This window comes from Geosmithia morbida, assembly GCF_012550715.1.
Source record: "Geosmithia morbida isolate 1262 chromosome Unknown scaffold_16, whole genome shotgun sequence".
Taxonomy (NCBI): Eukaryota; Fungi; Ascomycota; class Sordariomycetes; order Hypocreales; family Bionectriaceae; genus Geosmithia; species Geosmithia morbida.
Window position 1 is genome coordinate 314,360 of NW_023336203.1, and position 21,969 is coordinate 336,328.

The window sequence follows — 21,969 nt, forward strand, 5'->3', positions numbered from 1 at the left end:
TCACTCCAGATGTCATGGGGCGGATATGACTGACTCTAAAGTCGGACCGTCCGCGGCACAATAGCCGTACCCACGGAGTCGCCAACGCCAAGACGGACAAGGCAGCGGAGAGAGATCCGTAACGTAGCAAGGTTCTACTATACCGAGATGAATAGGTCTCGCCGATTGCCGGTTTGCTCCATCACTACGGCTACCTCCTACAAGACGATGACTATGAAAAGAGCTGTCATATGGATTCACGCCTTGGTGTGGCTTTCTATACCACCTTTTTTCTTTATATCTTTTGCCTTCTCAATTGATTGCTAATATATAATGGGACTTTACCAGATCGTCTGTTTCCAACCGATCGGCACAGTAACCTTCCTGCTTCTTGCGTACACACGGTCGCACGACTAGCGGAGCTTGTGGAACTATGGAGGGGGGGGGGGGGATGAATCAACGCCCTCGTCTCTTCTGTATAGGTCCGATCCTATCATGGTCGAGTTAGAGAGAGCCGCTCGCATTGAACTCGAGCGGCTGCATCGTACAGAGAAGCAGGCGTCGAAGCTGCCGTAGAATGCCGTTTCTTCGAGTATAGAACGTTCCCCTCCGAGGTGCATAGACACAGGATTGCCCATGGCTCCCTCGTCTACTCTGTCAACGAATTGGCGGATGGAGTCATCGACTTGCTCTTCTGTAGACGAGAAAACACTGACGGTCAGCTCGATATCAGCACCGGGAGCCCGCAAGATCGGAACCCGACAAGGCCACGAAGCCTCTCCGAAGTTCAATAAAGCTATCGGAGATGGAGCAGAACCACCACGATAGAGGAAATCCGGGCGGAGCCGCCATTCTCAAATACACATCTCGACGGGGAGTGAGTGGCTGGGATCGAGCCGATCTTCCTTGTGTGGCACGTGCCGGGTGTTGATGGATAAATACTGCCTGAGGCATACAGTATATCGTTACCCGAGTCCGACGGGTGCCCTCATCCTTTTGCTTCCTTTTTTTTTTTCCTCGTCCTCGTTCTCCATCATCATTTCAGACGTCTCTACTCCATCAGGCGAGAGCCCGTTCCGATGATGGCAGCCGTGTTGCCCGCATGAAGAATGGATTGATTCGTGGCCAATGTCGGACCGGTCATGTCCAACCGCACTGGAGCATATCCCATTCCATCTGCATCACATCCATCTTCTCGTCGCGCACTTGCTGTTCATGGTCGCTCTGTAGAGGCGGCAGAGGGATCAGTTGTCGCCGCTGAGGATGCCGTCGTTGCCGTTGCCGTCGCTGTCGCAGATAGCGCCTGGGGATGATGATGCCTTGGTGTCGTATACTCCCGTCCGCACCTCCTGTATCAGCATCAATCGATGTCAACATGTTCAATACCTTGTAAGCCACAGAGAAGAGACCATCCCTTTCACTCCACTGTACGGCGAGATGAAGAGATATACACCTTGCGCGGTGTTGGGAAGGGACGCCACCATCAATGACCGCCGACACTGTTGCTCACGACGCGTCCCGTCGTGGCGAATGGAGGATTTATAGAGTATCACGACGTCATGATCAATTTGACCGAATGGTCATGTTCTCAGTATTGTCGAACGACAGTGGTAGTTTGACTCATCGTGTGATTATATCGAGCTCATGATAGCCAGAACCGTGAGATGTATGCACCATCAAAAGTGTATATGCACTTCTTGGGAAGAGGGGGGAGGAAGGGGAAGGCGGGGGATGAGGGGGCGGGAGCTCGATACCGAGTGGACAGCATTGAGCGATATTGATGACGATCACAATGAGGGAAAAAAAAAAAAGTGAAAAGTAAAAAGAGGAAAGTGAAAACACTATTTTTATCAATCAGTTCATATTAATACCCCTTCACGCACGCACCGACGTCGGAGTCATACGGTGACAACCTCGCATCGGCATAGAATTGGTCGGCCTCGTGCATCTATAGCGGGAACCGAGGTCCATCGGGCGGCATTAGTGTCCAAGCCAAGGGCCCATACTACACCGTACGACTGGAGGGTTGAAGGGCGGCAGTAGCAGACAATAGTGGACGGGTACCGAGCGGAGGGGAAGAAGGGCCAAGGACGGCGCCATCTGATAAAAAGCGGCAGGGCCAGCAAACGTGGAATATTACCACCGACACACGCTCACGCATCCAATACCTTGGGGGACTTTGGCGACCACACACCTCGGGCCACCCACCACTGGAACCATCCGGACAGTATGGGCCGATCGGCCTTGTTATTTTCGTTCCCCATAAGTTTTATTCTCTCTGTTGCATAATAACGCCTTGAATCGCGATATTTTCTTCCACATCTTGTGTTTCTTTTTTTTTCGCTGTCTTCTGTTACAATACTCCCATATTCCCCTCATAAAGTGACACATCTCTTTTTTTTCGTTTCTTTTTTATTTTTTCCCTTTCCTCTTCTCCCTCCCCCCCCCTTCCCATCGACCAATCTCCTTGTTTTTATTTTCCAGAAAAACAATCATGGCTTCAACTACTTCTCCTACCACTACATCAGCTGGTGACGCGATTCCCTCTGAGAAGCAGCAACAACCCCTCGACTCGACCACACCTCCTCGTCCTCCTCCTCCTCCATCGAAGAAGACGACGACGACGAAGCTCGGAGCTCTGCTATCGACCATGGCCTCGTCACCGAACAGGCTAGATGCCGCGCTGACCCAGCTTCACCGCGTGATCAGGACCCGGTCAGGCACCAACACCGTCCTCCTATTCCTCGCCTACGCGACCAGCCTGTCTGGAAACCTGCTCGAGGCGACTAGCCGGGCGGCCCTGCGCAACACAGCGGCCAAGCTGATCGCCCTGGCGCTGCAGCTCCCCCCCTCGACCACGCTGTCCCTGTCCACCAGGGCGACGGGCGTGTCCCCCCTCGCCATACTCGCCCTGCGGCTGTCGGCCCGGCTCAAGGCCGCCGCTGACCTGATTAGCGAGGTGCGGACCTTCAACCGGATGTGGAACCTCCTAGAGATCTACTTTGCCACCAAGTCCTTCGTCCAGTCGCTCCGTGCCGCGCCGTCGTCACCGTCGTCGGACGAGAAGAATAATACCAGCAGCTCCAGCAGCAGCAGCAGCAGGGTCCAGAAGGTCTTCGATACGGCCCTGGCCTTTGCCATGCTCGCCTCCTTCGCCTCCTTCCAGATAACAGAGAGTACGGCCCTGCTCGGTTCCCGCAAGGTGCTGCCCATCAGTCCGGCCACGCAGGACCGCCTGGCCATGTGGAGCGTGCGCTCGTGGTTCGCCAGTACAGGTCTCGACATCGTGAGGCTGGTTGTCGAGCGCAGGAGAAAGCTGCGCGCTGCCGAGGAAGCCGCCGCCCAAGACGACGAGGCCACCGCCGCCAAGAGGAGGGACGAGCTCGAGACCTGGTCAGAGCAGTGGCAGGTCGAGTTCTGGCGCACGCTGGCCTGGTTCCCAATCACCGTGCACTACAGCATGGGCGGCGGTCTGCTGACCGAGCTGTCCATCGCCGCTCTGTCATTCTACCCTGGTATTTCGCAGCTGAGCGAGGTGTGGCTGTCTACTACTGCGTAGGAGGCTGGAGGGGATGGAAGAGGCGAGAAAGGGAAGAGTACAAGCGGTGAGAGGAAACACGAGTCATCTTTCCATGATTCTTTCTACTTATATATTCTCTATATTCCTCATGTCTATACAAAACATCTTTTAAAAGGGAAAGAAAAAAAAGAACCCAAACAAAAACACAACGTCGAAGATCCTGTAGCGCCAATGATGCTCTGTGGGGGAGGGGGGGACGGAAAAGAAGATGCAACATGGAAACAGACGCTCCGGATTCAAACATGTATGCAATAGTGAAGAATTTGCTCGAAAAAGAATGCCAGGACGATTAAAGAGGGGGGGGGAGAGGGAAGAGGGAAGTAACATCACATGGGCATCCTCTGCATATCCTCCTTAGACCAATACCGCCTCATGTTCTCGGCGCCCAACACCTTCACCTCGTCGTCCAGATGAGTCCAGAGGATATTGCTCCAGGACTTCATGTTCTCGTGGAGCGCGGATAGCTCAAAGTCCTTCCGGCCGGAGGTGCAATCGCGGAGGTAGGTCTCGAAGCCCACGAGTCCGCGGTGGATCTGGGCGTGTTGGCCCTGAAGGTCACCGCGGAACTCGGGCATGCGGAGGCCCAGGTGGGGGAAGACGTGCTGCTCCTCGATGTCGTGGTGCATGGTCAGGTGCTCGGCGAACCTGAGGCCCTCGTTGATGAACTGCTTGAGCGTCATGCCGCGCGGCCGTCGGTTGGCCTCGCACGCCGACCAGAGGAGGTTCCATGAGCGACGGAAGTTGTTGTGCTGTGGGTGAGATATTGTTAGCCGTGCATGCCCCTTCTGCTTCGTAATACGTGATCGTCACGTCTCTGGTTGGTTCGAGGTCCTCTGATGCACTCGCACCACACCTGTCGATCAGCATCTGGATGGTTGCTATGACGTACAAGTAGATCCATTTTCTCGGCCAATCGGTTATAGATACGGAAGTCGCGGTCAGACAAGGGAGGGAGGTCCTTGGTCGCGGCGGCGCCGTCAACCTTGGACGAAGCCGACACGCGCGGTGCTTCGCTGCTCGCCATTCTGCGTTGGGGTGGTGATAAAGTGGCGGTCGAGAGACGGTTGCTGCCGGTGTGAAGAGTTTCCCAACTCGATATTATCGCGGAGCGTTGTGGTAGTAGGTTTGATCTGGCGCAAAGAGCTGGCGCACAACGTGCAAAAGCCTTCATATAGTATGGTAAAGAAGAGGATTATCAAGTCTGTGAGAGTCATGTATCTTCTTTCTGACCAGGAGATGCGATGCAGAATCTGCTTTTGTATAGAATCAGGCTTCATCGTTTGCCGCCCTTCCGCCCCTTCCCAGACGTCCCACCCCTCCAATGGCCAGCTTAGGAATTGTCAGTATTCCGGCAGTTGCGGGTCGTCGGTAGCCCGAAGGTGACTGACTTGCCCCCCCCAAACTCGCTTAGGTCAGCGCGCATCCGCATTTTTTCGCCTTCTAAGTGGCCGAGGCCCACATCGTCGTCATTATTTTATAATTTGACGGTTCGAGAAGCGCTTATGAATATCTTAATCAGCATGATTGAGGCTTAAATAAGCCATTACCAGTCATCGTGGACACCGGCCCGACCGGGGGGGGGGGGGGAAGCAGAATTGATGCTGCTGGATGGAATCGAATCTGCCGTGGAACTTTTTTCTTTGTTCATAGGGAGATTTCTTGAGAAGCTGCGAGAAGCTGCGAGAATCATCAGTCCCACGATCACCTTCATTGGCACTCATACGCTTAGATACTTGCCTTCATCCATCACATGCGACTACAGCCAGTGGAAGATACAGAAGTCCAAGCTCCGTTATTCTATTTATTTCATGGTAGCCTTTTTTCAGCGTTCGCCACCGACAAAGGTGCTCGAGCCGCCATCATTGACGTCACAGAGGATTATGCATCATGTACTGATAAGCGATAAAATCAATATTCCCATACCGCCCAAAATCTGGCTTTAGGGGGCAGAGCGAAGACGCTACCTCCAACGACCTACCGGGGGCTGCCCTCGCTTCGCTCACACGTCCTCTGTGATAGTAGACATTAGAGAAGGGAAAGAAGAGAGGAGGGCTGGAGAGAGAGGTCTCGATATATATATATATATATGTGTGTGTGTGTGTGTGTATACCAACGGTACAGTAGGCGTAGTATTTTAGTAGCCTGACTCCCTAGTAATAGCAGATGCCACGAGTCACTGTGTACAGCAAGGATCCAGAAAGTGCGTTGCATTGTGATGATGATGTTTGAGATACTACAGCTAGGTTTGGTACAGAGATATTGTGCTGATTCTGGCGGAAAGAGCTCAGCAATACATGCCATGACCATGACTCGACATCCGAACGTGTTGTGTTGTATCATTGATATAGGTGAGTTAGGTATTACATCCGAGCGGTGTTATCCAGAATCGCCTGTAAGCTTCAGAGACCGTCGCTAGTTATCATAGTAAATCGGATCGTAGCTTAGGTAAGCGGGACTCGAACTATAAAACCGTCATGTCCAGCATCATAATGATAATAGAAGAACAAGAACCTTGATACTACTAAACACCTAACCTACCATTAAATATAAGTCCGTAGTGTCTATAGTGTTTATTCTTGAATATATTATTATTATTACTATTATTATCATTATTGCTATCAGTACCATTGCTATCATCATTATCATATGCCGCTGACCCTTCAGGGGGGTAGGCGGTACTGCTATGAAAGTGTACGAGGAGGGGAAAACCCTTGGTTTCCTTGGACGAGAACCACTCCTCTGATAAGGCTTCGGGGCTAGGACGGCCTTAAATATATTATTTTATCTAACCATATTTACATACCTGCCCACTATTACTTAAGCACTCTCCCGCCGCTCCTCTTATATAGTCTTGCTTATATATGCACATCTACGTAGCACAGGAGAGAGAGAATCTAGACTTTTTACCCTCACTTTCGTACCCTGCTACTAGTATTCGTGACGCTGGTCTCACCATCTCCGTGATCCCCGTCGCCGAGAGGACGCTACATTTCCTCTTCATTCATCTCCAGCAAGTCCTTTTCTTACCATTCAATCCTGGCTAGTCTTATACATCCGTCCCCGTCTCGTCGTAGCGTGTCTGAGCTTTATCAGCCAGTCCTCTTGTGAGACAGACGCGTCCGACTCAGAGTCAGACGTCCGCTTCCATGTCACAGAGGACGCAGAGCCTTTCTATAGTTACGGTCCTGACGGCTACTCTTCCGTGGATGTTGACGGTCGCCTCGCTGGTGATCGTTAGCAAGTCTTGCATAAGCTCGAGCACGGCAACTATCCCAGCATAAGTGTGTGTGATGCTGTCTTGGAGACCGTTCTTGGGTGCCAGAGACGACAGGTTTCGGCGCCCCGGAGCAAGTACACACTGCTAAGAGGGATATGTACTTCTCGAGAGGCGTAGATGTACTCTCCTTCTTTTCTGTACTTGCGATTATCCATAAGAACCAAGACAGAAGACGGGAAATTATCCATTATGGCACTCTCACTGTGTACACGAACAACCCAACCCCCCCCCCCCCCCCCCCCTCCTATACGCCCACAGCCAATGCCATCCAATGCAAACACAGCAGTCTTCCTCGCTGCTGCTTCTTGACCTAGGTTCCGGGAAATAAGGAGCACTGTGCTCCCGATAGTAGTAGTAGCTCATCACCGAGGCCTGTCTCCATGCCGACCGTATGGAGAGAATCCGTGGATCCCCACGTTCATTGCGGCCATGGCCCTTGCAAGTTCGGCAAAGGCAGGCAGTGAGAAGTAAGCAGGTGTCCGGTACCCTGTTCATTCCAATACGCTCTACTGCGATCCCCTTTTCAGTCTGGATGTGGAAGGCACAGTTTTTCTGGGTCGTCTCCGGAAGGTGCGTGTGTCTGGACTTCCGTAGAATCTGGCCTAGACCTTCCCCAAGAGCTCTCCGGTGTGGTGGACCTTCCCAATCTACCCAGTTGTATCAATGCGTTCGATTCCATGTCTAGAAGGAACACCGACTACTTCCATATGCGTCTGCATTATCCGGAGACACTTGGAAGTAGCGTTGCTGCCCATCTGGAAGGAACATCCCCCAGTCCCCAAAGATGTAAGATACAAAGAACTCCTCCCCCGGCCTCTACCAGCTCTGGTCCATCTTGTCCCCTTTTCTCTGTCGTGTTCATATCCGTCTTCTTAGTCTTCATTCATCCCCAGTCTCATTGTTGACCTGGTTTTCTGTCGTTCAAGCCTACCAGGCGTTCTGCTTCCTCTCTTTTTTTCTTGATCCCATGGCTGTCTTCGCCTTACTTCGTCTCGCGCCGAGCTTACATGCCCGTCCGTCGTCCAACTCCCACCCACCTTGGTCTGTCTTAAGCCTCTGGTTCCATCGTCGCCTCAGTATCTCACCTGTCTGCCCTTTCCTGGTCTCACAAAGTGCTCCATTCAACATTCGCATGGAATTGCAGTGCTCCACTTGGAGCCTGTCGTTTTGGAAGTGGACTCCCAATACTTCGGCACTGCATGTGGTGAACGAACGGCTCTAACATCGCCCGTACATGCATCTCCTTCATCTCAGAAAACCCAGAAGCCAGTTTGTTCTCGAAAGGTCCCGGCTCAGCGGTTGAATCATTCTCATCACGGATGTCGATGCTACCAATATCAAAAGGTGGGTTCCCCCTGTCTACGCTTGGTGACTATGTCAAAGGCTCTATGATGTTGGACCTAGTCCTTGGAGTGATTAGTTTAGCAGCGACGTCTGAGAGGACGGTATGGAGCGGTTCACTAGAGCATATCGTAAGCGTTCGCTAGATAAGCTAGAGGGTCCGAGGTTCTCCTCGAATGGCGGTGAGAGTGAGTACTACCGCCTCTCCGATTACTGGGATAGCGTAGACAGCTCTATAGACCTAAAGCTTCTATACCTGACGGAAAGGCCCAAGTTCCCAGTGCGGAGCGCTTGAGGTAGTGTCTTGGGAGAGAAATCAAGTATGCTGCCAAAAGGACACTAACAACACTCCATGTAGTAAAGTCTTCTATAAGATTCGAGGACCACATTGTGAAAATCGGTAGAAGAATGAGGCGGCTGGGAATAAGGCTTTAGTATAGAAGAGTTATGTTGATGGCCTTAGGCCACATTGGTCACGTGTTTCAGCCAGCCCACACACACACAGCTCACTTTCCTGTGCATTAGCTAGCTAGCTTATCATCATCATCACCTTGGTTCTCTCGGCTTCTTGTACCACATTCCTCGTGCCTCAACAAGTTATAACAAGCAACTCTCATCCGCCTCAATCGCGATGATATAGAAGGATAAAATTGGCGAAGACGAGTACATCGATCCAAACGACCCACAATTTAACCCAAAGCTCAAGGATCTGGGTCAAATTGTGGGTCGTCCGCATAAGGGGCCCGTTTTTCTAGGAAGCGGGGACCGTCCCCGCGTGTTATAGTGTCAAGTGCTGACTAAGGACAGAGGACAGTCAGGGAAGTGTTGAGGAAGAAGAAGCCATATCGAGTCACATCGAGCCACATTCGTGCTATTTCTGCCCAGGTCATTCATGCCGTTGCCTACCTGCATAGTGAGGGGATCATTGACGGAGATGAGTGCTGATGTGCATTCACACTCGATATCCTGCCACGCAGCTCACTTGATCAGATATAGATCTCCATCTCGACAATGTCTCTGAGATTTCCGGAAGAATCCTGCCTCTAGATCGAAGAAGAACTTCTAGAGAAGTACGGAGAGCCAGATCTAGAATTACCAGCCTAGACCTTTCACAATAAGCCAGCCCCGCCGAGCGTCTCCCACCACGCCACGCTGCCTGTCTGGTTTCCCACGGAGAGGTTCGACAACCTCAGCTTGGCCGATACGCACATATTCCTCTCGGAGTTTGGCGAGTCGTACCGCCCTGCGCAGAAGACGAGGCTCGGAGTTATCACAACCCCTCCTGTCCTTCATGCGAAATTCCTTCACTTCTTTCATCCACTCTCCAACGTGTCTGACAGAAGTACTGGTACATCATCCACCCTGTCGTCTCACTTCGTGGTATCTGTGGTGTGGGTGCTGGCAGCACTACTGTTGCGTCCCAAGAAGGAGGGAAGGACGGCGAAAGGTCAAGGAGGCCCCTAACCTCCTTCCCACACAACCATAGAAGAGACACCTGATATGGAGAGCGGGGGTGGAAAGAGCCGCCTTGTGTACGCCTACTGTTGGTGATCTGTCGATTCTGGGGAATGCCAATCTGGGACAGAGCGACGTACCTGGGTGAGGCCCTGGGCTCGTTCTGGGGAGGAACGAGCCTTCTTCGATAGAATCCCGTAACCACGAATGACCAAGTCTATGCTCTTCACCTCTTTTCCACTCGCTAGCAAACCGGATTTTCAACTCCAGAGGATCCCGTCAGGTCAAACCACTCCGCTCAGCCACCACCCCCAAGACTCCGTAAAGGTGTTTAGCCATGGACGAGCCAACCGCTGACCAAGATGCGGTGCCCGCCGCTACCCTACAAGAAGCAAGCGGTGGTCTGGACGATGATGGCACGCTTCATGCACAAGACCCTTTGCCCCAGAAGTTCTCATTTGATGGTCCTACCGACGAATATCCCAGAGCACCCCATGTGGAAACTGGCAGCGTGCCAAAGACTGATGCCTACCGTCGCTACCCCAGAATCTCTCGGCCAGTCGAGCTCATGCGTGAGTCTTACGATGTCGTCGTCATCGGCACAGGCTACGGTAGTTCCGTAGCCGCCAGTCGTATGGCCCGTGGCCGCCAAAACGTCTGCGTCTTAGAGCGTGGCAAGGAACGGTGGCCAGGAGAGTTCCCGGAGACGTTCCTCGACGCTATCGGCGAAGTCCGCCTCAGCGGTGAGTTTGCCCCGAGTGACCGGGGGGGTATGCCAAAAACCCTCGTCGGGTCTGGGAATCCCTCTGGCCTGTACCATTTCGCCTTGGGGAAAGGTCAGAATGTCTGCATGGCCAACGGCCTCGGCGGGACAAGTCTCATCAATGCCAATGTCTATCTGGAGGCGGCACCCGCTGTCTTGGACATGCCTATGTGGCCTACCGAGTTGAGAGGCATCGAGGCTTGGAGAAAATGTAGGTTTTCCGTCTTCTACGATGATGCGGAGTTACGTTGTGCATCCTCGGATATGCCTCCTTATCGGAGGCCCTCACCTTTTCCTCATTGCAAAGAACTGAGTATACGTAGACTACGATCGGGCCGGTGACGTTCTCGAGCCGGTGGAGTACCCTACGACGTTCCCGGAGCTTCGCAAGCTCAGGCTATTCGAGAGGCAAGCCGCGCTTGTCGGGCATGAAGACAAGTTCTACCGAGTGAAGCAAACGACCCGCTTTCACGATGGTCCCAACAGCACTGGTGTCTCCATGAGGGCATCGACCTTGTCAGGAATGGATGCCACCGGTATCAATGACGGGAGTAAGTCGACAACTCTTGTGAACTACCTGAGCGATGCCTGGAACTGGGGTGCCGAGATGTTTTGTGGCTGCGAAGTTCGCTATGTGACCGAAGCTCCTGGTCGGGAAGGATACATTGTCCATTTCGCATGGTACGGCGGTAATCGAAAACAATTCCCCAGCTTCTATGACGATTTGATGTGGGTTCATGCCAAGGAGCTTGTTTTCTTCGGCGCGGGCAGTATCGGAACAACCGAGATCCTGCTTCGGAGCAAGCAAGTCGGACTGGACATCAGTGACGAGGTGGGAACAGAGATGAGCGGCAATGGTGATATGATTGGATTCGGGTAAGGGTTATGCAATGCCGAAGTCGAATCCAACCGCATGATCCCGTAATGGATCCATACAGCTAACCTGCTTCCTATTCAGGTACAACACCGACTACGAAGCAAACTGCGTGGCGCGTCGTGTCAGCAAGAACTCGCCCAACCCAGTTGGCCCGTGCATTACGTCGGTCCTCGATATGCGCGATACCGAAAACCCATTCGAAGGGTTTGTAGTGGAGGATGCGTCAGTTCCTTATGCCCTCAGGTTCCTGCTTTCTCCCACCTTTGAGGCCTTGCCGGACCCCACGCAGCCCGTCTACAGTTTTGTCAGAGCAGCTCAGAAGTTTGCCTCCAGGGTCTCTGGTCTGATTCTTGGGCCGTACTTTTCGCAAGGGAGCATCGCCAAAACGGCTATTTACCTCGTCATGTCCCACGACAGTAAGTGCCGGCATATTTCATTTGGGTACGGCCTCTCATACTCCGCGCAGGTAGCCAAGGACGCCTCATTCTCAAGAGCGACCAGCCTGTTCTTACATACTCTGGTGTCGGACGATCGGCATCTGTTAGGCGCATCCACGAGTTCCTGGAAAGGCTGACTGCTGTGGTTGGCGGTAATTTCATTGCTAACCCGCTATGGACCTCTCTGGGCTCTCAAGAGATCACCGTTCACCCAATGTAAGGCCTTGGAAATCCTGCCTGATTATGGGCTAACGTTTGATGTAGCGGTGGTGCCCGCATCAGTCCTGATGGCACGGGACGAGGCGGGGTGGTGAACCACATCGGTGAGCTTTTTATCGGTAGTGGGGAGGAGACACACTCAGGCTTGGTGGTTTGCGACGGATCCATGGTTCCGGCTGCCTTGGGTGTCAATCCCTTTGCTACCATAGCAGCCCTTGCCGAACGCTCAGCTGAGCTGGTCGCGGAGAAGAACGGCATCGCCATAGACTATGCTACGCCCAACGGTAAGTAGCGTCTACCCTTGGCAAGTCTTCTCAATAGCTGATACCAGCAAGGCATATTGGACCTATATAAGCAACCTGCGTATACGGTTCCCAGAGATGCCGCCAGTGATGCTCTCGCAGTCAAGATCGCCGCATGTGCGGAAAGCAAGAGTGCTGGGATCTCCTTCTCTGAGATTATGACTGGGTTTATCCATATCGGACCGGACCTTGGAGACTTTGGGGCAGCTACTCAACTTGCACGTCGCCAAGAAGAGTCTGCACGCGTTGTCCTCACTATCCGGTCTTGGGATACGCTGAACCGTATGTCTTTCATGCAATCTTCACGACATGACCGAGAAAATCACCTGACATATCGTACCAGTCATCAACAGTCATCTTCACCAAGCCAACATTACAGGCACGTTTACTTCAGCCTCCCTTGGCGCAACATTCCTGGTCCATCGGGGGACATTTCAGCTGTTCAGCCAGGATCCACGCCAGCCGGAGACGACAAATCTACTGTACAGCTTCGACATGGTGTCTCCGAGCGGCCGAAAGATGCATTTTGATGGTTACAAGGCAGTCAATTCAGGAAGCTTCCTGAACCCGCTCCAAATATGGCGGCAGACGACCACCATGTATGTCACCCTGACTAAGGATGGGAAGCAGGTGGTTGGTCGAGGTACCATGTACTTGTCCGTGCCAGACTTTTTCAAGGAGATGCAGACATTGGTAGCAGATGGCCCTTCAACATGGTCAAGAATCGGCTCGCTGCTCAGGTTCTTCACTTACTTTTCCAAGAGACTGAAGGATCCCTTTCTGTCAACACTGGGCCGTACGCAATGGCCAGATGACGATGTCAACGCATCGTACAGGGTCACGACGCCTGCAGATGTGGTAAGCCTGGTTGCAACCGATGGTGTACCGACAACCATGGCTGTGTGGAATCCTCTCCTGGGAGGGAAGGAGGTGCAGGAAGCCGCGCCCCAGATTCTCTTTGTACCTGGGGCAGCAGTCGACCACAACATATACTGTCTTCCTACGATTGAGAAGAATGCAATCAACTTCTTCCGCGAAGCCGGCTACCGAGTGTACTGCATCACACACCGAGTCGGCCGTACGCCAGTAGCGAAGAATGGATACACGCCGTTCGACGTGCGTCTGGACATCTTGGCTGCGTTGACGTATATCCGCAAGGCGGGGAATGCCTGCTCCTCGGGAGAGGCGCGGAAGATTTATGTCGTCGCACACTGCGTGGGATCCCTTGGCCTGGCGTGTGGACTTCTGGATGGCACGATCCCGGGGCTCTGGATACGAGGTGTCACGTCGTCGGCCGTCTTCATGAACCCGAGATTTGGCAAGATGAATCATCTGATGTCTCTGATTCCGGATTGTCTTTCTCAAATCCTGCTCAGGCCATGGTGGGATTGTACGAGCAGCCCAAACGACACGACTATACAAAGGATCGCGAACCAGGTTCTCCGGTTCTACCCAGTGGCCAGGGCCCGCGAAACTTGCCGGTCAAATGTCTGTCACCGGTCGGACCTTGTTTACGGACAGTGAGTGCCTACTGCAACGTGGTCTAGATGCTACACGCGGCGATTCACGCAGCGATTGATGAAGAAAAAAAGAAGGAAGCAGAGCTGACAAGGATGTCTTGTAGCCTCTGGATCCACGCGAACATTAATGAGGAGACACACAGACACCTGGATCTCATCATGGGAGGGACGACACTGGATACGATTGCCTGGCTCGCTAAGGCAGGTCATGCCGAGCAGGTCCAGACCAACGCGCCAGACTCTACCAACCTCGTGACGCCTAATAATCTGCGGCGACTGGCGGGGATTCCCATGCTGTTTGTGGCGGGATCCAAGAACACTGTTTTCCTCCCCGAAAATACCGACACGACTTACACGATGCTCTGCAGTGTCCATGGAAAACAATGGTATCAACGCGAGATATTCAATGGAAGGGGTCATCTCGACGTTTGGATGGGGGCTACGTCGTATATAGATGTGTATCCGAGGGTACTGCAACATGTCGAGTCGATGGCGAAGGATGAGTGCTGATGGCTTTGATGTTATCCTTATTTCCTCATCACTTGAGGCGTCTTATACAATGGCAGTCTTTCCTATTGGCTTTCCTTGTTATCTTTACATGTCTACATCTCTATGACGCAAGGGGGGGTATTTTTTTTCTTTCTTTTCTTTCTTTTCTTCCTGTATGGTTATCTACGTTGACGGGGGGTATCAGAGGGGCGACGATTGCTGTCTCACATGGTCATGGCCTGCACATGTGTGTATATATGCATGTATCAATGAAACAAGTTGTCGGAATTTGTGTGTGTGTGTGTGTGTAAGATGATTTAATACTCAGGAGTATGAGAGATTACAAGCGGAGAAATAAGCCATCGGTTCCATTGATGGGATAATCATTTACCCCGACATGGGGTGGGCGGGCTCACCAACTGATATGCTCGCACATTAGACGCCACGGTCAGCCATGCATGAGATTTGCATCTCTCTTTCGAGTAGCAATCACGGTATCAAAGCGAAACCGAGCTTTCCTCGAGTATCAGATGGGGCTGCGGTGATGCCGACTCCAGTTTCCACGTCAGGTCGTCTCACCCCCGGACAATCCCCATATTGCTCCACCATCACGTAGGCGGCTTGTCCACTTCCCCGCAGCCGAGTGGGGTTTTTGAATGTGGTCCTCCCTCTCCTCAGGCGGGTATGAGGTTGGGGATAGTCTGGGGTGATGTGATGGGTCGGCGATACATGCGACGGGGACTTGCGGCGGGACACATTGAACGACTTGTTTGGAGGGTCAGATGACGCTGTCAGAAAGTGGCATTCTATTGCAATGAATGTGACGAGTAATGTGCGCTTGATAGATGATGATGATGACGATGATGATATTGAAGCCTTGAGAGATGGGAGAGAAGAAGGCTTATCGCCTAGGCCCCGAGTCCTTGTCCGCCGACAGGGACAGCATGAAGGCTCAACTTGTTTCTCGGGGCCGACCCAGATGAGGATAAGGGCTTCGATGATGTCTCCGGGCTAGCATTTGCGGAACGGGCCATTGGACCATCTCATTGAGGGGTCGGCAGTTTCACCGAAGCAAGGATATGCGAATGAGAGACAAGGTTCCGACGGACAAGGATGGGGGGTCATAAAAAAAATCCAATTGGATTTCCCCCGCCCTTCCGAATACGTCGTGAGTCTGGGATCTCCACGCTCCCCCACACTACACCGTGCTATGCCCGGACCCCACGGTGCAAGGGTTGCGGGGTGCACGGGGCACGGGGCACGGTGCACGGTGCACAGTCAAAGAGTGCGTGGGTCGGTGATGGAAGAGTGTAGGGGGAGCTACGTCGAGGCGGGAGGTTCGAAGGTGAAGAGGGACTGGACCGTGAGGAGGTTTTGACGAGGCGGCATGGCCGTGTGGGTTGTCGTCCCCCACGTGCAATTATAAAAAAGTAGTTGTAAGAAGCTGGCCGTCACATTCTTGACTTTCCCACTCTCTATTGATTCACAGACAGAGCTGTATCTTTAACATATATACATACATATATATATATATATATATATATATATATATATATATCAAACGTCATTCATCTCTCCCCCCTCCTTCCTCTTCTTCCCCTTCTTCTTTCCATCTATCAACCATGGCGAAGAAAGACACGACGACGGCGCCGGCCGAGCTCCCGTCAGACCTGATGAAGGCGACCCGACTCAAAGAAGAAGAGGAGGATGCGGGACGGGTGTCGACGACGGAGAAGGCAGAAGTCGTCATACCCGCCCCCACGACCGGCAAGGTCGACCCGGAAGCGTGGGCCAGCCACTTCGAGTCTATGGACGAGGACACGCGGCGGGGTGCGGAGCGTCGGCTCCTCCGCAAGGTCGACGGCCGCCTGCTCCCGATGCTGATCATCATGTACCTGCTCAACTTCCTGGACCGATCGAACCTGGCGCAGTCGCGGCAGGGCTCTCTGGAGGCGGACCTGGGGATGACGGGGACCGACTTCAACCTGGCCACGTCCATCTTCTTCGTGGGCTACCTTCTCATGCAGCTGCCTTCGAACCTGCTGCTGACCAAGGTGAGGCCGTCGCTCTACCTGAGCGCCACGTGCTGCCTGTGGGGGGTGGTGTCGACGTGCAACGCCGCCACCCGCAACTTCGGGCAGCTCATCGCTGTTCGCTTCTTCCTGGGCTTCGTGGAGGCCCCCTTCTTCCCGGGGGCCATCTTCCTCATGAGCTCGTGGTATAACCGCGCCGAGCTGACGAGGCGCATCGCCTGGCTCTACTCCGGGAACGCGCTGGCAAACATGTTTGGCGGGCTGCTGGGGGCTGCTATCCTCGGAAACCTGGATGGGGATATGGGCCTCGCTAGCTGGAGGTGGCTCTTTATCATCGTACGTCTCGTTTCTTATCTTTTGGGGGTTATTTTTTCTGGTTTTGTTGTCAAAAGTACAGCAACGCTATACGATAATGGAGAGACTGGGATTGAGAAAATGGGACTGAAAGGAGAGAGAGAGAGAGTGTGTGTGTGTGTGTAGCTGACCATTGTGTAGGAGGGTGTCGTCGCCATCGCCTTTGCCATGGTCACCGCCGTCGTCCTCCCCGACTACCCACACACGACGAGGTGGCTGAGCACGGAAGAAAAGGCCCTGGCCGCCTGGCGTCTGCTCCGAGACGTCAACGAGGTCGACGAGTACGACGGGAACCTGTCCGTCTGGCAAGGCACTCTGCTCGCCCTCAAGGACTACCGTCTCTACCTGTTTGTTCTACTGCAGCACGTCAGTCTGCTGTCCCAGAGCTTCCAGTACTTCTTTCCTAGTATCCTGGGAACTTTGGGGTACGGCAAGGTCAACACTCTCTGGCTCACGGCTCCAGTCTGGGTACGTTTTCTCATCCTCGCTCCGCTCGCCCGTCCTCCTCCTGCGATTCTTGTTTTTGTTTTTTTTTTTCGATTAAAAAAAATCCTCATTCGCTCGCATGTCCCCTTTGAATTGTCCGAGGCGCCCGTCCTGCTTCTCATATCGGCTCTCTGAGCCGTCTCCGATGTCGTCATCTGACACTCTACAGTTCTCCATGTTTCTCGTCTCCGTCGTCGTGACACTCACATCAGCCAAGACGGCAGACCGATCCCTCCACATAATAGGACTCATGATCCTGTCCGCCGTGGGCAATGCCATTTGCGCCGGCTCATCTTCGATCGGAGCTCGATTCTTTGCCATGTTTCTCATGCCGATGGGTGCAGTGTCAGCCTGTAAGTTATGTCCGCATCTTTGACATTCTCTCGTCATCCTTGCCATATCATATATCAATCCTCCTCCAAGATCGAACAGAGAGAAAGAGAGAGAAGAGGGAAAGAAGAGAAGGGGGAGAAAAAAAAAGAGGCTGACGCGGAGAATAGACCAAATCATCCTCTCCTGGGTGGCAAACTCCTTCCCACGTCCCCTGGCGAAACGCTCCGCGGCCATCGCCATCTGCAACATGGTGGGCAACACGGCCACCATCTACGGATCGTACATGTACGCCGAATCCACGGCCCCGCAGTACCGTCCGGGCGGCAGCGCCGACGCCGCCATCTGCGTGTGCGTTGCCGCCCTGGCCCTGGCCCTGCGATACCTGCACAAGTGGGAGAATAGGAAGCTCGAGAGGGCCGAGGACGAGCTGCGGGGGCAGACCGGTCCAGTGGGGGAGCCTGCCGTTGCTGCCGGGAAGGATAGGAGGGCTATCGGTTTCCGTTATGTCTATTAGCTTCCTTTTGCTTCCTCGCCTCTTTGGTCCTCTTTCATTCTTGCTCTCTTTTTCCTGTCCGAGTACCGGGTTTGAGGCTCCGGTCCCGGACCGGAATAACCATTGCACGGCGTTTGGTCGGTGTTTGTGCAGACAGAAAAAAAAATCGAAAGAGAAAAAAAAAGGAGAGAGAGCAGAGAATATTATATTGACGCCGAGGTATCATCAAAGAAGAGCTATGCTATTATATACTAGTACTTTGTAGCGCAGAAAGAAGCACTACTCTTCGTCGGAGTTGTACAGCGGTCTCATCTCATGCGGTCTGCCATTACGGGCACCGCCAGACCAGAGCGACAGGAAGATGGAGGTAGAGCTGCCCTTGATGGAGAGGGGGAGGGTGCCGCCGGCTGAGCCGAAGGATGCGCCGCCGCGAGTCTTGCTGGGTAGACAGCAGCAGATGAGGCGGTACAGGGCGGGGCGGAGGACCAGCCAGGACTTGACGGCGATGCGAGCTAGCCTCGAGCGCAGGGGGCGGCAGTGATCCCAGGCGAAGAGGGCGACGCAGGTGGCGCCCATGTTGGAGAGCCACCCGAGCCAGGAGAGGACCACGCCGAAGACGTCGGGTAGGGAGGGGTTGCCCCTGTCGCGGCTGATCCTGACGGTCTGGCCGAGGACGTTGCCGTCGGAATCGAGGGCCACGGCGCGCAGGTACTCGGGCATGGAGGAGGAGAGGTCGAACGAGACCTCGAAGCGGCCGTCGCGCGGCTCGACGGCCAGGTCGGCCCAGGGGCCGGACCCGACGCCCGCCCAGTCGGCGCCCTGGAGGGCCCAGCTGGCCACCTCGGTGGCGCCGTTCCAGCTGACATAGAGGCGGGCCTCGGAGGGGTCGAGCACGGCGTCTGGGCGCCTGACGGGGCGGCCGGTCCAGTGGCCCTTGGTGACGCGGTAGCTGCCCACCGACCCGAAGGGGAACATGATGCTCGGGGCCAGGCGGACGTCGCACAGCACCTCGCTCGAGTTGGTGTCGAACTCGGTGAAGGCAGGGATGAAGCCGAAGTCGACGACCATGGAACGGCCGCCGTCCCACATCTGCGCCGAGCCCTGCGAGTCGGCGTGCTTCGGGTGGCGGGGGTCGTGGACCTCGTGCAGCAGCTCGGCCGTCAGCCTCTCCTGGTCGAGCCGGATGACCAGGCCGCGGCTATAGCCGTGCGGGGGAGCGGGCCCGCTGCGCTCGGCCTTGGCGTTGTCGAACATGGAGAGCACGTCGTCGTCATCGATGCGGATGTGGTGCTGGTAGGCGAAGTCGGTGGCGCGGCCGCCCGACAGATCGGCGAACATGTTGCCGCGGCCGCCGAGGGTCCACAGCGTGGTGCCGTTTGGGTGGACGCAGTGCACCGTCTGGGTGTGGCGCCCCGAGACGAGGTAGTTGCCGCGGACGTCCTTGTCCATGCTGTTGATGTGGAAGTAGTCGAAGCCGAGCTCGGGGGCGAGGCCGGTGTCGCGGTTTGCGTAGTATCGGATCGTGTCCTCGAGGGGCACGTGCTGGCTGGCGCGCCACTCGAAGAGCAGCTCGCCCGTCTCGATGTCGACCTCTTGGAAGATGCTGTCCATGATCCAGCCCTGGGCTGGCCCGCCGATGGAGCTCAGGTCCCAGGGCCGCGGGGCGTAGGCCGTCAGCAGTACCGTGTCGTCGCGCGTGATGCGAAAGTCGTGCAGGTCGTCCATCATGCCCTCGCCCACCGCCGACACGGTGCGGAAGACGTTGTAGTTCTCGTCCAGCATGTAGTGCTCCCCGCGGCCGAAGCCCATGGTGATGCCCTCGATGTCCTTCCAGTACGTCAGATAGCGCTTCCCCCTGTACGTCTGTGACGCGAGGTCCGAGGCTGCGCCGATGCTCAGCGCCCCTGACCACACCAGGTTACCGCGCCCATCAACGACCAGCGGTCCCGGCGTGTCGACCAGTCGGCCCTTGGGCGTCATGAGGTAGTATCCGTCCATGCAACGCTCGTCCCACTGCAGGAAGTCGAGTCGCGGTACGGTGCCTCGGAAGGATCGAAACCCCTTGGTCGGGTACCAGCCGTACCAGCCCCAGTCGTATAGGTGCCGGGAGTTGAATGCGCTGACGATGTTGCTGCTGCTGCTGCTGCTGCTGCTGCTAGCGCTGGCGAGGTCGAGGACCGTGGCGGCCACGGCCACCGGCAGCGGCAACAGCCTCATTGTCGCTTTCGGTTTCTCTTGTCTGCGTCTTGCAGAAACCGGCCGCTATCGCTCAATCTCGTCGTCGTGATGGGAGGGGAGGGAGACACGCTGGTCATGTGTCGTCGATAAGAAGCGAGGCGATGCGAGGAGAAGGGAGTATTACTCATCCCACTGTGAGTATTCCTAATTTTATGTGGGAGTTGGAACTGGTCTGCTTGTGAGTTGGTAGTCCAAATTATCGTAATCGTGCCTGCAAAACAGGAAGGGGTGGGGGGGCAGATAGAGAGAGGGAGAGGGAGAGAGAGAGAGCAAGGAAGGAAAAGAAGAAGAAAAGAGCCAACTATTCAAAGAACTCGTGTACAAGCAGGGGAAAAGAAAGGCGAACATATAGAGACCCTTGATCGGGAATGTCGCGGGTCACTGTCGCGGGTATGATCGAGAGCATTACCATTACGTATGCTCTCCTTGGTGCATATAACAATAATAGTCTTAGGACTTGACCTCAACTTTGGAGAGGGGGGAGGAGGGGGTTCCTTTTTTATCTGTACCTGTACGGAGCAATACGGTAAGTTCTATTCCAGTCTCTCCTAGACTCTATTACAGGAGGCTGACGAGAATTTAAAAGAAAATTAAGAGAAAAGCGTGATGCTAACAGTAAGATTCTTCCGCTACAAGGGCATGTATTGAGGATGTACAAGTAGTGGATGTGGTCTCGTGCTTCTTGACGGGCAGTCCGCTATGGCCTCGTAGCACCACTGGCCCGCAGTGATGATGTGCGTGAAGCTATTCGTGATGACTGACTTGGTGTCTCGATGTCTAGCCGAGTACGGAGTAGCTGAGGTTTTGAGGTTTTCTCACTCGGTAATAACAACGCTTAGTGGCGTGTGTGCGGGTCCCGGAAGATTGAACCTCCGGGTCCCGGATACACAGTCCCACGTAAGTCCGATGCTTACGGGAAGCTGGATGCATTGTACAGATTACCGATAGCGGGTTTAGGTCATTATCCGGGTGTTCTTCCATGGACCAGGGGCTCTGCTAGTTCGTAATGTCTGAAGGGCGGAAGGCTTAGTGATGGATGAGAACCACTCCTCTCAACAGAGAGTTACGCCTACGCACATGCATATGATTGCGGCCACGTGTGAGTGTGTCCTCTACTCGTACGAGTACGTACGGTGACATGTGTTTGTGGAGTATACTTCTAGAGTAATACTTACAGGATCCTAGACCTGTGGCTATTCTTACTCGTATACAGATCTGTACGAGCATAGAGGGGAGAGTACTATATAGGTACCTGTGCCATGTGCCTGTCCAACCTCGTGACCTGTCTTGACAGTTGCCATGTGGAACAGCCTCTGAGTCTGAGCAGGGGAGATTTTGACGCTAAAAGTACCGGGGTATATCCGAATGATAGTGAGGGTCCGTAATCCCCCACGTCTTCTTCTCTGGTCCCCACCACCCCCCCCCCCCCCCCCCCCCGGCTCTCCGTTTTACTCGTACCTGTTACTCGTACAAGTCGCGCTCCTCGGAGTCCTCGCGCTTCTCGTACGTCCCGACGATACCGTAAGAACGCTCTGCATCTTACCTCCCCGGCCAATCGCCATTCTCCTTTAACATGTTGGGTCCTTTTCCTTTCCTTGCCTTTGCAAGCCGCTGAGTCAGACAGGACCGTGGATTTTTTTTTGGCAGGAGCGGGGCCCGGAGCATCACCTGCAGACAAGGGGGGCCAAGCGTTCTTCAACTGCTCGTACATGTGCTAGTACCATTATATCATTTCTATCTCGCTCTGTATGCGTAAAATGGATGCGGGTATCGTATAATGCCAAGTAGTTGTA

At 54.2% G+C, this 21,969-nt stretch overlaps 5 protein-coding genes across 5 annotated transcripts; 3 read left to right on the forward strand and 2 right to left on the reverse strand.

Annotated features, from left to right (window-relative positions):
* Positions 1 to 2,208: 2,208 nt before the first annotated feature.
* On the forward strand, positions 2,209 to 3,538 carry GMORB2_3142 (uncharacterized protein; the record flags this gene model as incomplete). The annotated part of the gene is made up of 2 exons (XM_035465118.1): positions 2,209 to 2,225; positions 2,689 to 3,538. The coding sequence occupies 2 exons, from the start codon at positions 2,209 to 2,211 to the stop codon at positions 3,536 to 3,538; spliced, it is 867 nt and encodes a 288-aa protein (XP_035318993.1).
* Positions 3,539 to 3,885: 347 nt separating this feature from the next.
* Positions 3,886 to 4,583, reverse strand: GMORB2_3143 (uncharacterized protein; the record flags this gene model as incomplete). Its single annotated transcript, XM_035465119.1, has 2 exons — positions 3,886 to 4,308; positions 4,449 to 4,583. The coding sequence occupies 2 exons, from the start codon at positions 4,581 to 4,583 to the stop codon at positions 3,886 to 3,888; spliced, it is 558 nt and encodes a 185-aa protein (XP_035318994.1).
* A 5,386-nt stretch (positions 4,584 to 9,969) lies between these two features.
* GMORB2_3144 (Choline dehydrogenase or related flavoprotein) lies at positions 9,970 to 14,260 on the forward strand (the record flags this gene model as incomplete). Its single annotated transcript, XM_035465120.1, has 8 exons — positions 9,970 to 10,606; positions 10,719 to 11,271; positions 11,354 to 11,688; positions 11,739 to 11,925; positions 11,974 to 12,212; positions 12,264 to 12,512; positions 12,574 to 13,750; positions 13,855 to 14,260. 8 exons carry the CDS (start codon positions 9,970 to 9,972, stop codon positions 14,258 to 14,260), a joined length of 3,783 nt encoding a protein of 1,260 aa, XP_035318995.1.
* A 1,652-nt stretch (positions 14,261 to 15,912) lies between these two features.
* GMORB2_3145 (MFS family permease) lies at positions 15,913 to 17,959 on the forward strand (the record flags this gene model as incomplete). The annotated part of the gene is made up of 4 exons (XM_035465121.1): positions 15,913 to 16,608; positions 16,768 to 17,094; positions 17,282 to 17,465; positions 17,613 to 17,959. The coding sequence occupies 4 exons, from the start codon at positions 15,913 to 15,915 to the stop codon at positions 17,957 to 17,959; spliced, it is 1,554 nt and encodes a 517-aa protein (XP_035318996.1).
* A 258-nt stretch (positions 17,960 to 18,217) lies between these two features.
* GMORB2_3146 (Arylsulfotransferase (ASST)) lies at positions 18,218 to 20,155 on the reverse strand (the record flags this gene model as incomplete). Its single annotated transcript, XM_035465122.1, has 1 exon — positions 18,218 to 20,155. The coding sequence occupies one exon, from the start codon at positions 20,153 to 20,155 to the stop codon at positions 18,218 to 18,220; it is 1,938 nt and encodes a 645-aa protein (XP_035318997.1).
* Positions 20,156 to 21,969: the final 1,814 nt, after the last annotated feature.